Raw genomic sequence first — 17604 nt, 5'->3', positions numbered from 1 at the left:
CTTAGCAGATAGTGAAGCTGGTGAAAGGACCCTGAGGTACTGGGGATCCCCTTGTCCTTATGCATAATATTGCTTCAGCCATTTCCCGTTTATGGGTTCTGTCAGGACTATTCCATCTTCTTTGGCAAGGTAATAATATCCACTTTCATGAGCTGCATTGATGATGTAGGGTCCTTCCCATTTTGGGGTGAACTTGGAAGGCCCTGGCAGGTTCCTCCTCACGTGCTCCGCCATCCTTAGCACTAATTGCCCTTTGGTGAACACTCTTGGGCGTACTGCTTGTGCATATGCTCTGGTCATTCTTTGCTGGTATCTTTGGCTCCTTTTCTTGGCCAGTTCCCTTTCTTCTTCTACTCCTTCCAGATCTACTAATCTTTTTTCATTGCTTGCGTCTTCACTTTCTCCCTGATTTTCCTCAAGAACTACCCTTGGTGTAGGAATGATTAACTCCACAGGGCTGATGGCCTCTGTTCCATAAACCAGGGAGAATGGGGAGAATCCTGTGGTTGTCTTTACAGAGCTCCTACATGCCCAAAGCACATCTGCCAGATGGTCACTCCATTTTCCTCCATACTCATGCTTCATTTTCCTAAGGATTTTTAATATTACCCTATTAGTAGCTTCAGCTTGGCCGTTTCCTTGTGGGTAGTATGGGGTAGATCTTCCATGCTTGATGTGGTATGCTTCAGTTAATCCCTTCACATCTTTGTTTATGAATGGGGTTCCATTGTCGCTGATCAATCTTCTGGGGATCCCGAATCTTGTAATGATGTGGTCTCGAATGAAATTTGCTACAGCTGCTCCAGTAGCTTTTTTCAAAGGGATGGCCTCTACCCATTTTGTAAAGTACTCCGTGGCTGCCAGGATCCATATATAACCATTGGATGGAGGATTTATGGGCCCTATTAGATCGAGCCCCCAAGTATGAAAGGGCCATGGCGTCGTCATATCCTGTAGGACATTTGGGTGAGTGTGAATTGCATCTCCTAGGACTTGGCAAGCATGACATGTTTTGACTAGCTCCTCAGAGTCTCTTTTCATCGTTGGCCAGTAATACCCCAATAACAGTAACTGCTTATACAGCCTTTTCTTCCCTGGGTGACTTCCACAATTTCCAGAGTGCACCTCTCTGACTACTTCTCTAGCTTCCTTTGGTCCTAGGCACCTGAGGGGATCCCCATGGTATCCCTTTTTGAACAAAATGTCGTTCTGCAAGAAATACCTGCACGTCAGTTTTTTGAGCTTGTGGGCGAGTTCCTTGTCAGTTGGCAGGATCCCCTGAGCCAGGTATCCTATGAAAGGAACCCGCCAATCTTCTGCAATAAACACCGCGTAGCTTTCTTCTTTATCGATTGCCAAACGACATTCCTTGCATTTCCCCTGTATGATTGCTGCTTCGTTGTCCATATCTGGCCAGTAATACCCCACGCGTTGCATCCTTCTGTATAGGCTGACTTTTTCTGCAACTCCACATGCTTGGGCGTGTAATTCTTCTAGTTTCAACTTTCCTTCCTTCTCGGTGATACATCTGGACAGTATTCCTCCTGGCAGTCTTCTATACAATTCTCCTTCTATCTGATTGTAATCCATTAGTTCTTTGATGTTCCCTCTAGGGCTCGCCTCTTTCATCCTTTCTTTGACTTCGTCCCTCCAATCCCACTGTTTGGATTCCCCGAGGTACATTCCTTGGAGGATCCTTACAATAGAATGTTCCTGCCTTCCTATTTTTATCAGCGTATCCCTCCCATTAAATGGTATTTGGGATCCCAGGGTGGCGAGAGCATCTGCAAACCTGTTTTCACTTCTTTGAGTGTATTCTATGCTGAAGGTTTGAAATTCCATCTCCAGCCTCTGTGCCCAAGTCCTGTAGGCTGCTAAACTTTGCTCCCGTAGTGCAAAGTCACCTTTCACTTGGGAGACTACCAGATTAGAATCTCCCAACACTCTCATATGTTTCACTCCTATGCTGAGTGCTATAGTCAACCCAGTTAAGTATGCCTCATACTCAGCTGCATTATTAGAGCATGAGAAACCAAGTTTGAAAGACAGGGGCATGATATCCCCATTTTCGCAGCTCAGTACAATTCCTACCCCATTTGAAGTTGCTGTAGCTGACCCGTCAAACCTCATGGTCCATTTCTTCCCTGGGATCTCCATTACTGCTACCTCACCAGGGATTTCTTCGCTCAGTGGGCCTTCTTCCTTTCCTGGGAATTGAGCTAGCAAATCTGCTATGGCCTGGCTTTTGACAGCCTTGGGGGTTCTTATACCTATATCATATTGTGAGAGCAACACTAGCCATTGTGCTATTCTTCCCGTGAGAAGGGGCTGGTGCAGGAGTGCTTTTATGGGGTGGGACTTGGTTACCAAGAGGATTTGGTGAGCTGAGAAGTACCTCTTCAACCTTTGGGATGCATAAACGATTACTAGGCAGGCTTTCTCTATTCTGGGGTACCTGGTCTCGGTATCCTTGAGTGTTCTGCTTACATAATATATGGGTTGCTCATTTCCTTGGTCATCTTCTTGTGCCAGCAAAGCTCCTATTGCCTGAGAGTTTGATGCTAAGTATAGCAACAGAGGTCGCCCACGTACTGGTGCCTGGAGGGTGGGCAGATGGTTCATAATGCCCTGAATTCTTTGAAAAGCTTCCTGCTGCTCTGTTCCCCAGGTAAATTCATTTCCCTTTTTCAATAGTTTGGATAGGCCTGCTGTAGCTGAGGCTAAACCAGGCACAAACCTCCTGATATAGGAGACCCTTCCCAGGAAGCTTTTGAGTTCCCTAACAGTAGTTGGTCTTCTCATCGTGGCAATAGCTGTGGCCTTGGCTGGGTCCACGCTTATGCCTTTGTGATGTACCAGGAACCCAAGGAACTTTCCAACAAACACTCCAAAGGCGCACTTCATGGGGTTCATACGTAACTTGTATTTCCTGCATCTTTCAAAGACTTGCTCAAGTACTTGGAAATGTCCTGTTCTGGTTTTCGACTTGACCACAATATCGTCTACATAATCTTCCATCTCCTCATGCATCATGTCATGGAAAATGGCTGTCATGGTCCGTTGATACGTAGCCCCCGCATTTTTGAGGCCAAAGGGCATTACAGTGTAGTAAAAGTTCCCAATCGGAGTTCTGAATGCCGTCTTCTCTGCATCTTTGGCTGCCATACGAATTTGATTGTATCCACTGTACCCATCCATAAACGAGAACATTGAGTTTCCTGCAGCTGAATCTACAAGGAGATCGATATTGGGCAAGGGGAACTCATCTTTAGGACATGCCTTGTTCAAGTTGCGAAAGTCTACACAGCAGCGGATTTGACCATTTTTCTTCTTCACAGGTACAATGTTGGAAAGCCATTTTGGGTGTTGGATAGGTTTGATAAAACCAGCCGTTAGTAATTTCTTGACCTCTTGGACTATTTGAGCTTCTACCTCAGTGTGAAAGACCCTGGCTGGTTGGACTACTGACCTCACCCCTGGTTCCACATTAAGAGAATGGACTACCAACTCCGGGTCTAGACCAGGCATCTCATCATAGGTCCATGCAAACACATCTCTGTATTTTTGAAGTAAGGTTACCAGTTGTTCTCTTTCTTGAGCCACCAATCGACTGCTAATGAAAACAGGTCTTCGGGATCCTGGTTCTGTTCCCAGGTCTACTTCCTTTAGTTCTTCCTCAGGCTGAATCTGGGCCTCCTTAACTAGTTCTTCTGGGATTTCTTCTTGGGCCATCATGCAGCTTGGTGGTCCGGGACCTTCCTGCACAATGCATTCGGGTCCCGCGTACCTTCACAAACGATAAATTAACCTTCCCCCAGGTTCCCGCACCACCACACATTCTCGGGATCCTGAAGAGCTGGGCTCCCTCTTTTGTCTTTTTCTTTCTAAGAGGTTTCTCAAGTCACGGGTGCCCCTTCCTCCTTCTTCTTCTTCTAGGATAGGTGCCCCCAGGGTCCCCGGGGTGGGGTTCTCATCATCTAGCTCCAACTCATCATAAAACATCGTTTCTGCAAAGTTCACTTCTCCCTGGCTGAAAGGATTATGATTAGCAGGGATCCTTATGGGCCTCCCATTCAGTCTCCCTTTAATGCATTGATGGAACGTGGATGGAATAAGGCAATGTTTATGAAGCCACGGGCGTCCCAGCAGCACGTGATAAGAAACTTCTGCATTAATCACATGAAACCTTGTCAAAGCTACTATTGGCCCTACCCTTAAGGCTAGCTGTACGTATCCTTCTGTTGATTCCACCGATCCTCCAAATCCTGTTATCTCCATGGGGGTCCCCAGGATCCTTCTGTCAACTAAACCAACATCTTCTAGGGTACTTAAGGCAATGAGGTTGAGTGATGCCCCCGTATCCACCAGTGCTCTTCTGACTTGAACACCGTTTATGGTGGCCATAAGATAAAGGGGTCTACGGTGGTCTGGGTGCTCAATTTCCATGTCTTCATCAGTGAAGGTTATTGCATTGGTTGTTTCCAGGAAAGCTCGACTAGCATGTGACTCAGCTGTAAAGCATTCCATCCCTGAATCTGCCGCTATGCTCATGAGAGACTCTGTGGCCACCCTTCTTGCTTCTGGTCCGAATCCTAATTGATTGAATAATGACCTGAACTTAGGATTTTTCTGGAGGGTTCTGACTGTGCTCGGGTGGAAGGATCCTTCGGATTCTGCTGCTTCTGCTGGGTTCCCGTGTATTACTACTGCTACCACCCCTTTCCCTTTGTGGTTAGGCCGGGGGTTCCTCTGCACTTCTGGCTCCTTCTGAGTGAGTTCCAAGGTTCCTTCCCTCAACTTTTTGTGGAAGAGCCTGCGAAGGGTCCAACAGTCCTTAGTGGAGTGCTTCACATAATTATGAATTCTACAAAATAAAGGATTCTTCCTTTCTTCCTCGGTTGGTGGCCTGGACACAGTGAATGGCCTGACAACCCCATCTCCAATCCATTTGTCTAGGACATGGCTTAACTCCTCAGCTGTGCATGGGATCACTGGTGGTTCCTCAAACACCTTCCCATCTGGTCTCTTCCTTTTCTCTCTTGTTGATGCTGTCATAGCTTGGGACGCGGGCAGCCTTTTTGTTCTCATGGTTTGCGCTGTCCTTCTGGTTCTCTGTAGCAGGTCAGCAAACTGTGTGATACATAAATTTTCAAGGTTGAGCCTGTAATCAAAAAGCATGTTGGCTATACAAGTCTCGACGAGCTCCTTTTCTTCATGGTCTCCATAGCAGTCTAGAGACACATCTTCGAATCTTTTAATAAACTGAACAGGATCTTTTCCAGGTCTCTGCCTCACCATCTGCAGGTTCTGGAAAGTGATTTTGTCTTCACCAGGGTAATATTTGGCGCAGAATTTTTCCATCATCTCATCCCAGGTCTTGATGAACCTGGGTCTTAGCGTGGTGTACCAGGTGTATGCCCTATCCACCAAAGATTTGGCGAATTCCCTTAGACATAATTCTTTGTCTCCTGCATAGGGGCCCATAGTGTGGACAAACCTACTCACATGTTCCACGGCACTTCCATTCCTCCCATCGAAAGGATGGAACTTTGGGGGTTCGTATCCCTTAGGATATGGTTTGCCAAGAAGTTCTGGAGGGAACGGGGGATCCCGAGGGAATTGCTTGGGGATCCCTGAGAGTTTTTCTCTTTCTTGCTCCAGGAGGGCATTGACGTCTGCCAGTGTCAAATACTGAGGGTTGGTTCTTCCTCCCACTGCTGACCCTCCTTCTGGCTGGGTCCCATCTTGGTGGCCAGTAGGGGGAATGTTGTCTCTGACTTCCTGTGTCCTGCCTTCTTTGAGAAGACGAACTTCTTGCTCCAGATCCTTTAACATTGCTGTCATCCTGGCCATTAGGTCTGGTTCCTGTCTTGCGTGTCTTTGTTCCGACACAACCTCCTGTTCCACCAAGGGTATCCCACCTCCTTGCCTGGAGACTTCCTCGTTTTCTCCTACAGGCTCAGAGGCCGTAGGTGGCACATTAGTTCCTTTGCTGTTTCTTTGTCTTGGAGGCATTCTCTGTGAAGGGATTGTTTCTTCCTTCTTCTTTGCCCAGTCCCCAGCGGAGTCGCCAAAAATGTGAAAGTGTCTTTTTTCTGGGCCTTGACTGAATGATTTAGAAAGGATTTGGTGAACTGGGCCTTGACTCACCGCAGCTAAATGGCTGTTTAAGAATCAAGTGAATGCAGAGAATACTCCTGACAACATACAAAAAATGACAAACAAGGATATCGAGGAGTGCCAGAAATTAACAACGTAAGCTCAGAAAGAAAGAAAAAGCAGGATTAGCAAGACGATAAAAAAAAGTATTGTGGGGATCCTGGGAATTATGAAACAGAATTTTATTAAGGCATTATCTGTTTAATTACAGAAAGCTCACTAGGACGTGATACAAGGTCCAATCAAGCTAAAAAATTGCAGCCTTGAATGGCTATTTCAGCCTTCAAAACTTGCGAAGTTTGATTCTCGTTGAATCCGAGTATGTACCATAGTTGCTTTTACAGGATATCGGGAAGCAGTATTCGTTTTTCCCTTAGTAATTTTCTTTCTGCACAGATTTTCTGATAGTTTTTCCTAGAGAATCTCTTCTTTTCTTACGTTTCTTTCTTTTTTTTCTCGCTGCTTTCTTCACAACCCATCCTCTCCTTTTATAGTGGAGTTTTTCTGGGCGTCTTGGGGAACCGTTGGTTCCCCTGTTTTGGTCTTTTGCAAACAAAGTATGTTCTGTCCTCATCATCTCGGTAAGTCCCCTTTTCCGTTTTCTCTCATTCTTTCCTTCTCTTGGTTCTGATTCCTTCGAAAGCTTCTGATTGGCCATCCTCTTTGGGATGTGCTGAGGTATGCCCTTCTCGGCATCCTCACTTCTGGCGTCTTTTACCTTTCTGTTTCTTTCCTATTTGGGCGGAATCCTGTTCTGCTCTTTTGAAATCGTTTTGTTATCATTCTTCTTCCTTGTCTTGGTTCCCCGACGCCTTTTCTGTCTGTGCCATGAAGGGTCGCTTGCGTTCTTTTGTTTTTCTTGTTTTTTTCTTTTTCTATCTTCTTTCTATCGATCTGTCCTGGTCTTCTTTTTCTTTGCGCTTATTGATAGTGCCTGAGGATCCTTGCGTCTTATACTTTGCTGTGATGTTCTCTCTCTTTTTTTTTCTTTGGTTGCTTTTCCTTTTCTGGGCTTCGGGATCCTCAGGGCCTTTCGTATAATCCCTTTGGACTTGGTCTGAGTTTTCTTTTTTCTGGGCTTAACTCACTCTTTCTTGGGCTTAGCTTATTCTTTCTTGGGCTTATTTTACTGTGATTTTTAGACCTCAACAGAGTTCTTGTTAAAAACAGGGTTATCTCACTTAATGGGAGAGGCCAATTGTCCAAGTTTTATTGGTGAAGCATGGAATAGAGCACAATTGATAAGACAGAAGATTTGGACTCATTAACCTTACCTCTCCCTTTCTCACTATCTACCCATCTTTTTTTGATACACACTATCTATCCATCTTAAATAAATAATAATTATAATAATAAACTTCCATTATTGTGATAGATGCTTCTTAACTGTTGAAATTACATGATTTTCAATCAGCCATAGTCCTTTTGCTAAAAGTGACCATTTTATTATTAAAATTCAAATCCTTCTTTAGATTGAACTCTTGAGTCTCTTCTTCTTCTTCTTCTTCTTTTTTTTTTTTGAATGGAGTCTATCAAACAGGGCTGGGTGTTTAACACCTTCCTAATTTAATAACTAACTTTGAATTTGAACATCCACAAAAAGGAGTTAAAAGTGGCTTATAGAATTAAAACAAGTGGTAACTCATCACTAAATTGCCACTATAACATGTACATATATGAAGTAAAGTCTTTCTATTTGTTTACAAAGTCGTAAACCTTCATGCTTATTACAAATAAGGTTATATTACGAGTATTCTGACGTCTCACAAATATTGAATGAAATGCAAAATCCAAAGTGCAAACTTAATTTAAAGAAAAAAAAAAGGTGTTGCCGAGTGTAAGCCATTGTGCCGAGCAGCTTTCATACAAAATTTCCTACACTTCAGATTGCCAGCTATAGTCAACCACACTTAACGCAGCTCTCTCCAGCCAAACAGTATTCATGAAAACTTAGATAGAAGAAAAAAGAAGAGGCAAGATTAAGGTACACTTGGGTTAACCACATAATGTCATAAAAATTGATACAAAAATATCAAATCTATCTCCAAGCCCCATGTAGAAGCATCACAGCAACAGCATAGCTTTCCTCCGTTCCGTTTAGCAATAAATCGATCAGAATATGTGCACCAAGTCATAGGCAAATCTTCTTATGTCAAGGAATGCAGAAAATATAAAACAAAAAATCTACCCAAAAAATGATACAATAACAAGAATAAAAAACTTGATCTAATACTTAGGAATCTTTAGTAATTTCCAGAGCATGTTTCAGTAAGGTATCAGTGCAATTAACTGACATGTGGCTCAAAAAAGAAAAAGTTCAGAACAATTATGCCAAATGTTTAATAGCACGAATCAGTTGCTACCAAAAATATGACTTTTTCATGTTTTTCAAAATTGGATTCATGATGAATTGATGAAATTGGTAGAGAAACTTTACTCATAGCCCTCTCTCTCAACAACCCCAACATTAATTGGGCTGTTACAATCAGGTCGTCTCGCACAAATTTTTTTTTCTCAGAGAAGATTAGATAGTACATAATCTAATTCTATAGTCTCAGTACTACTGCCACTGTCATTACTAGAAGTGTAAAAACAGTGGCAATAGTCCAAAATTTATTCCATTACTAGTAAGTGTCTCAACATTTAGAAAGGATACGTCCAGAAAAGCACAAATGACTGCAAAAGAAAAGAACAAGATGTCAAGAAGATAATAGAAAGTTGGAATTACATTGTAATGTTGATATGTATACATGAATAAGTCAAACAAACAACATAAATCAAATAGCCAATGAGTAAGCTTCCTTTTTATTTTTGGTGACATCCTGAAAAAGTCATTCTCTCTTCAATTTAGCATTAATTATACATTTTTATCAGTAATCAAAGACTCAAAATTTCTGAGCTCCAAGCACAAATAACAAAAGCTACCCAATGAGATAATAAGCATTTTTCTTCAGTCAGATATAAGTTCTTGAAAATTCATTGCAAGAGAATTGATTAGCCAATTGCCAACAAGGTCAAGCTATGAAAAATAGAAAATCTCTTACTAATGAACTTAATAACAAAGCATAATCGAAGGCAGAAGTTTTACCCTATCAACAGATTCATCTTAAACCAACCTAAGTAACTTCCTGAGGCTAACATCATTCCCATGAAGTCGCAAAAAAGAGAAATAAACAATAGGGCAAACAATCAAATAGAGGAAAGCATGCACAATTATTTGCTTGGAGGAAGCTAGGAGAATTGAACACAAATTTCAAATACTTCTAGAGTGTTCTCGTTAACCAGGTTTGAATCTGATTAACAGCCAGAAACATGAGAAAAGCCCACAGTATCAATTATAGTTTCAGAGGCAATAAATTTAAAAGTAAGATTTATCTCTGTTGAGCCTCCCCTTAATTGAGAAAATAAGTTAAAAATACAAGTACATAAACAATGCACAGTGGAAAGTTGGAACTTATTAAAGTAAAATAATTAGAAGCAGGCAAAAACGAGATGGAAGGGGTAAGCCCTAGGCAAACAGGTAAGAAAAATTACAAATAAATAAAGAGAAAAAACAAAAGAGATGAACAAGAACTAATAATAAAGAGCCATACCATAAGCCCGCCCAAAAAGCCATCAAGTAAAACCCGGTTCCAGCTATCAAAGTATGAATGAACTGTAAACCCTGCCTTTGCTAGTAGCCCAACTGAAGTGATCGCCATTATTAGGAAATAAAAAATAAACCCAGTCAAGCTTGTGAACCCCATAATTCCAGCAATGACCCCGCCAATAATTGACAGAAAAGTCCGGCTGCACAAAAACGTAAATATTTAGATTCTACCCACAAGAAAAAATTTTAGAAATGATTTTCTACTTCATATATTATTGCATTATAGAATGTCCTGAGGCACCACATCCAGGTAAGTTCAAATCTGCCATATGATACACCCAACAAGCCTTATATTAAAACTCAATGGGTACAGTAGACAATCGTCCCCTCCATCATTTATTAAGTCACGCCTTAATGTTATTAAAGCCTCATATTTTTATAAACAAAATTAATGATTTCAAACACGAAATAAGGCCTTCATTCCCCCTGTAACAATATTGTGTATTGGCCTATTCCTCGAACTACAAACTAAAACATAAAATTTAATCAACCACCATTCAAAAGTATTCGACACCCCTGTGTAATGTATAGTCTATAATTCAGCCAATTAGACTAGTTCCACTTCATCAAAGGTTAAAAACAAACCTGTAATAGATAGTCTTCATATTACTTTGAAGATGCTCAGCATTGAAGGTTGGTATGCTATCCATGACCTCGCTTGATTTTTTCTCTGCTGCAATTGAATCTTTATGTCCCGCCACACCTACTTTGAGAAAGATATTAATGAATTATTCGTGATTGAAAATGAACCTTCAACCAACTTTTGGGACATTTTAAAATATATAGCACATAAGTAACTAATAACTGTTCTATGGAGCACACCTAATTGTTTCTATATCACATAGTTTATTTCAATACAAAAGTGAACCTATTCATTCATGGCAGAATGAACATATGTGATTCTTAATAAATTGGGTATAACTTAGGTACAGTTCCGTAGATGTTGTAGCTTCGATTCAACTATGTAGCTGACAAAGCTGTATTGACTATTAATCAGTGCAACACATAGTTTTGTAAAAATTAAATTCAAAAATGTGGTTTTTTGGTCAATGTAACTATATGGTTTAATTTATTTGGATATCCAAATAACCTAAAATACAGTAATTAAGGAACTGTACCCAAGTTTTGTTGATCCAAAACTTTGGGGTCTCGGTTATGGATTCACAGCAGAGTAATCAAAATTGACCACATGAATTTATATTCAAAATCAAATTCTGTGCTAAACCATATCGGTTCTAATTTTCTAAGTTGTTAATATTTTAATGTATGAACAGCACATAACCAACTAAAATAAATTACACCCTATCGATCCCCAAAAAAACAAAATCATATACAAAATTTATACACATAAATCCGTCAAAATCGAGGGGCAAAAAAAAAAAAATCAGAAGAATCAGAGAAAAAGAGGTCGGCATCGATGAGAAATTGAACGAGAATGGAGAGGAGTAGTACCGATAATCTGGTGGCAAAACGGCGACGTAAAAGGGAGCTTTGAACGAACGGAGAGAACAGCAACACGTGGTTTCTGATGAAAGAAAGATTTGCTCACTTTGCTTTGCTAGTTGCTACCTCTGCCTCTGGATTGAATCCATCAATCTTATTTAAAAGGCCTAATTTTGGGCTTGACAAAATTTTCAAGAGTAAAGCCCATTATTGTGAAAATGGATGATATTTATAATTTTCCTTATTATGCGGTAGGAAAAAAATCCTATTCAGCAGCAAGGAAAATTGAAACTTCTCTAATTTAGCATTTCTTTTCTACCCAAAAAAAAAAAAAAAAAAAAAAAAAAAAAACCTACGATGAACGGAGTTGATGATTTTAAAGTAGAATAACAAGATCCACAAGGAGGGTAGGTTAGGAAGGAGAGAATATAAGCAATATGTGTATTAGTGTATGATACTTATAGTTTGTGGTGAGACACTTGAGTTATTGTTGTTTGAGGGACGAGATGGTTTTGAGAGTAGAATGGTAAATTGTGGATCTAGTGAGTGTCTTCTTAGTTCTTTGGTGTGTGTGTGTGTGTGTTTCTTCCCATTTTATAAGGATTAGCTTGATTTTGTTGAAAGTTGCCATGATTTGATCATCGAGAAGTCAATATCTTGTTTTTGCATTAGGGAAAAGAAAATGCACAATCTTCAAGGGCTAGTTGCATCCTTAGTTTTGAAGAGGGAAAAGTTTCAGGTGCATTGAATGAAAATACGATGTTAACACATGACCAATTTTAGACATATATTCGTATTGTATCGTGTCCAGTAATCTATATATGCTTTGTTTGACTTAAATAGAACCCAAGTAAAATATTAAAATGAAATTTTAAAATGAGACCGATCTCTATGATTTTCGTTAATACGCACAAGGTTTATTTGGGGGGAAAAAAAAAAAAAAAAAAAAACTCATAAAGTTTGAACATATTTAGTAAGTATGAAAGAATAAATATTTTTTTTAAAAACAAATAAATATTATAATTGAATGATTATCTATATGAAATGATTATCTCTATGAAATAATTATTAAGTTTTATTTTTATCACGTACAAATAAATTGCTCTTTTAAGATTGATCCTTAAGAATAACTATATCTTATTATTCCTAGTCACTCTAAAAGGATTGTAATTTGTTATAGGTATATTAAAAAAAAAAAACAATAATAAAAAACCTCTATTAATGCACACAATAGTTTTAAAAAAACAAATAAACCCCCACTCCAAAAATCTCTCTCTCTCTCTCAAGTCTTTGCCAAAAAAATTTATTAATTATCCGTCTCTTTGATACGTAAATAGTAAATATATATATTTGTTATGCAAATGAAATACAAAAATGCTTTCTTTATTATTTTTCTTTAAACTGTCATTTGATTGATTTGAAAAAATAAACAATAATCTTAACTTTGCAAATGTTTAATTTTTAGAATAATTGAGTTCTACAACAAATTTAAATACAATTATAGAAATAAAATATTGGGACATATTATTTTATTTTATATTGCATTATTAATTGCATCTTCTTTTTGAGACAAAAAAATGGGGGTGTTTATGGTTATATTAAACCCCCGGGCAGAGCACACACGCTTAGAGATGTGATGCCCACCAACGGACTCCTGCTGGTAGCGAGAATCGAACCTAAGCGTGTTAGGCAGAGCGAACGAACCATACCCAGCTGAGCCAAGCCCCCGTTGGCTTATTAATTGCATCTTCTAATGCCAGTAATCTGGACGGTATAATTAGCATTCAGTTATCACCGCTACTAACCACTCCTACAGAATTCAAGACTCAAAACTTAGTCTTAAATATTCAATCTGTGTTATTCCTCAACCGACGGTATATATTAAGCTTTTAGGGCTCTCTTTCTCTCATTCGAACACTCGCTTTCTCTCTCATTCAACAATTCGACACATCTCTCTCTCTTATAAATATTTATGATAGCATCTTATACATGTTGTACACTCTTGTTGTTTTACATTATACTTCGCCAATAATAGCCTACCACATCGCTTTTTATTTCCCTATAAAGTAATCAAAGTATAAAATAGGAAAAAAAAATTGAGATAAGAGTGGGATGTAGGATTTTTATTCATGTCTAGCTGCTAGCAGCTCCAACACTTCCACTGATGGTGGTTTCTTAATCTTCTCTGCCATAGCGGCCATAATGTAAATCATACCTAACTTATGTCAGCATATAGCCGTTATTTTTGTAGTTATACTTCGTTATTACTATTATTTCCTTATTTGTATCTTAAACACATGTCGAATGTATCTATAGATTCCATACAACTCCTATTATTGCTTGAATTAGGGAATATCAAATTATCCTTGATTCAAGCGTAATCAAAGCTTCCAAGATCAACTATCATTGTGTATAAATATAGAGTCATCTATACATAGCTTAAAAGTTAAAACTCGCTAAAAAAAAATATAGATTACACAATTTATTTCATTTTCCAACCATTGCTCAACAAAGCCATTAACCGCCATTGATTGTCACCGATCACTGTTATCCAATATCACTTCCAGCCAGAGCCGGCCCTTCCACTAGGCCAATTGGGCCATTGCCTAAGTGTTAGGACATATGTGAATCATGTTAGGAACATATGTCAATATTTTATGTAATTGGCTAATCCTTTGACAAAACGCACTTTACTTGTAATTGGGTAGATCTAGGATGTGTTTAATGCTTCAATGAACAAGGTTTCAAGTTCAAGTGTTAAACCCATACAAGTCTGTCCAAGAAACAAGTGAAGAAGTGCTGAATTTTAAAGCTTAACAGTTAGTATCTATGGAGGCTTAAAAAACTGTTTCAGCCTGAGGCTTGACAGTTGCTCGATAGATAGGGTATTTGTTGAGAATGATAAAAATCAGTTTTCTAGATTTGATTTCACTCCAATCCGTGAATAAATGTTTGGGCTTTCTTTTCTCACAACCCTAAACATATATAAGGATTATTTTAAGAGCCGTCAAATGTTGTACGAGTGTAGAGCAAAGTTTTGTTTATGCAAATTGTGACCAGAGACAGAATCTTGAAGAAGCTGCTGCATTTGTATGCCATTGGGTTTTATGACCTATGAGCTTCGTGATCTTTATCGTGTGATGAATTGAAGAACTTTACAGCCAACATCCTTCTCAAGTTGGTGATTAAGTAGCGTACTGAGATTCGCGCATCTATTGGTTAGTCACGTACTAGGAGCCGTGCATTGAAAATGAGAGATTGTCACTATAGAACAAGTCTAATTGGGTATTGGGGTAAGGATTCAACTGTAGGTTGGTATAAGGTACTGAGATTCCTTTACTTGTAACCGCTTGTTATGATAATAGTGGATTCTCGGGTGTGGTGACCTTAAAATCACCTGGTAGGGTTTTTGCCGTGTAGATTTTCCCCATTCGTAAACAAATCACCATGTCAATTTATTTTCCGCTGCATTTAGTTATTTGGTGATTTGTTTGTGCTACCACGCGTATTGCATGTTAATTGAATTAATTAATTAACTTGGCTAATTAATTGATTAATTTATCACAAGGGGTCAATACATTCTTACCCTATCACCTAAGTTCCCCAAGTGGAAGGGAGGCCCCCCCCCCCCCCCCCCCCCAAAAAAAAGGAGGGCTAATAGGGGAAAAAAAAGTTTTAGATGAAACTCCAAAAAACATCCTTGTGACCAAAGAACAAAGAATTTGGAATATCCTTGTAAACATTGGTACCCCAAAAAATTCTTTGGTCTAAACAAAATCCGTTATCCCAAAAAAAATTCATCCTTAACCTCTAGACAAATCAAAAATCAACTGGATAAAATGCAAATCCAGTCTAAAAAATTACCCACAAAACAATCTCAAATCAAAACAAATCAAAAATATTAAATTCCTAAAATGTACTCATACATTTTCTCTTTCTCACTCTTGCTCTCCGCCTCTTTCTCTCTCTCTTAGCTAGCTAGATGATGATAGTCTGCAAAAATACTGTCTTAAACTTGAATATTTTCTCAAACATGAAGTTTATTATGATATTAATGGTTTAGATTTATTTTCAGAGATAAAAGTTTTAAAAGAAATTTACAAATAAAAGAATATACTCCAATTGACATACAAAATTATATAAAAATGTTAGATTCATTTTGAAATACATGCATTGCTTATAGAATAGCCATGCTTTGCTGTTAGCATAAAAATCACTTCCCTTTGGACTAATAATAGACTCATAGTTATGTACCACAATGCAACGTGGCAAATGTTCACTTCATGTGGACTAATGGGCAAAAATTTTCATTTTTAAGCCCAACCAATGTAATGAACACAACAGCTATTGATCTTTACAATTTAATACTAAAGAAAAGACTGTACATCAGTTTATGGATCAGTGCACGAGGATTGACTCAGCTAATTAGTCATGTATCTTAAGCCATAAATAAAACCTTCAGAAATTGGCACCTCCACCAAGGTGACCACCTGTTAAGGAATGAAGGTAGTTTATATATATATATATATATACTAGCATCTGAGCATGCGCTCACGCGCGTGCTCAGATACTCTTCTATTTTTTGGGTAAGAGTTAATTTAGAGCATTTATTATAATTTGGGATTACTACATTTTCCAATCACAAAAAAAACCTAGGGGTGTGATGAAAAAATTATTTCACCACACATAATACTCATCACACCCCTAGGTTTTTTTTTGTGATTGGAAAATGTAGTAATCCCAAAATATAATAAATGCTCTAAATTAACCCTTACCCAAAAAATAAAAGAGCCTCTAAGCACACGTGTGAGTGCGTGCTCAGAGGCTAGTTTTTTTTTAAGAATTTGAATTTCAGAACATATACATGTGTTGCATATTTTTAACTTCCTTAAGTTTTTTTAGTAGTAGTTTTTAGAAAGTTTTGTTAAATATTTGAAAGTAGGGTTTTTTTTTTTTTTTTTTGCATATATATATATATATATATATTTTTTTTTTTAAGAATTTGAATTTCAGAACATATACATGTGTTGGATATTTTTAACTTCCTTAAGTTTTTTTAGTAGTAGTTATCCGAAAGTTTTGTTAAATATTTGAAAGTAGGGTTTTTTTTTTTTTTTTTTGTGGATAAATTTGAACGTGTTTTTTTTTTTTTTTGATAGAAGTTGAACGTGGGTTTAATTGAATGTGGTATTTGAAGAAATATAAATAAACGGAATCAAAAGAAAGATCTCATTTGTCATATTAGATGCAAAATTATTGAATTCAAAAAAGAAAAAGAAAAAAAGAAAAGAAAAGAAAGAACAGTTTGACATTAAAGAAGAGAAATAAATACCAAACAAATAGAAATTGTCATGTGGCAGGAGACAACCAAATACATATTGTGAAGCCAGGATTTCACCAAATAGGTGTTAATTGGTTGCTAGTGAGATATTGACAAAGCAGGAGGAGCCAGTGGCTTGAAACATAATCGTGGCTATGTTGTGCCCTTCTTGATTTGGTGGAAGCATGATATCAAGAGCATGGTTGTGACAGTAACATCTCATTATCACAAATACACGTTTGAGAGACATTTAATATAAGAAACCAAAACAAATATTAAAAAACGGTAATTGAATATATGAAATAGGAAAAGCCTATAATTAGAATGCAAAATTTTAATGAAATTTTCTACTAAGAATTTAAGAACATACCTTCAATGAATTGTTTAGGTCTTAAATTCCTTTGCATTTACTTCAACTCCACCCTTTCTTCCCTATACAGAAAATAGAGAATCAACTTTGTTAGAAAATAGTTGCAAAATGCAAAGTTAAATGAGAAAGAAAAAAGAATGTACCAAATGCTCATGTTAGAATATAATTGCAAAATACAAAGTAAAATGAGAAGGAAAAAAAAAAAAAAAAAAACCGTTCATATGATGACTTTGTAAGCAATTGCTATATATGTAAAGTTTGAAAGAGAAAAATGATATTGGGGAAGTTATCTTTAAAGACAAAATTATAAAATTGTGGAGGAAACTGCTTCTAAATAATAGGCAAACTTTTAGGAATAAAAATACCTAAAACATTTTTTTTTAAATGTAAAACCGTGCTGGTCAGTAGGCTATTAGTAGAGGATTCTAAAATCCTAAAATTTAGGATTTATTTTGCTTGAAATTGTAAAAAAAATAAAAAATAAAATTGTGGTCCTATTTTGTAAGCAATGTTTTAGTAAAAGTTAGAAGTGTATTTTTACTGGACTATCCTTTAGTTTTGTTCCAACTTAAACCTAGGGAATAGGGGTATTTTGTAACAAAAAAAAAATCTGGTCCAAATAAGAGCAGCCCCTTAAATAGTAGTATAGATATAAGAACTCAT

The 17604-nt window shown here is 37.9% G+C and overlaps 1 protein-coding gene across 1 annotated transcript; it reads right to left on the bottom strand.

The window, feature by feature from the left end:
- Positions 1 to 7765: 7765 nt before the first annotated feature.
- On the bottom strand, positions 7766 to 13779 carry LOC126716166 (uncharacterized). The gene is made up of 6 exons (XM_050417196.1): positions 13729 to 13779; positions 11261 to 11366; positions 10394 to 10514; positions 9753 to 9948; positions 8816 to 8835; positions 7766 to 8302 (listed from the first exon to the last, which is right to left on the bottom strand). Exons 1-6 carry the CDS (start codon positions 13777 to 13779, stop codon positions 8272 to 8274), a joined length of 525 nt encoding a protein of 174 aa, XP_050273153.1. The 3' UTR covers positions 7766 to 8271.
- Positions 13780 to 17604: the final 3825 nt, after the last annotated feature.

Source organism: Quercus robur, chromosome 2 (assembly GCF_932294415.1).
Source record: "Quercus robur chromosome 2, dhQueRobu3.1, whole genome shotgun sequence".
Classification (NCBI taxonomy): Eukaryota; Viridiplantae; Streptophyta; class Magnoliopsida; order Fagales; family Fagaceae; genus Quercus; species Quercus robur.
Note: the sequence above shows the minus strand (reverse complement) of the source record. Positions and strands in the feature narration are given on the sequence as shown.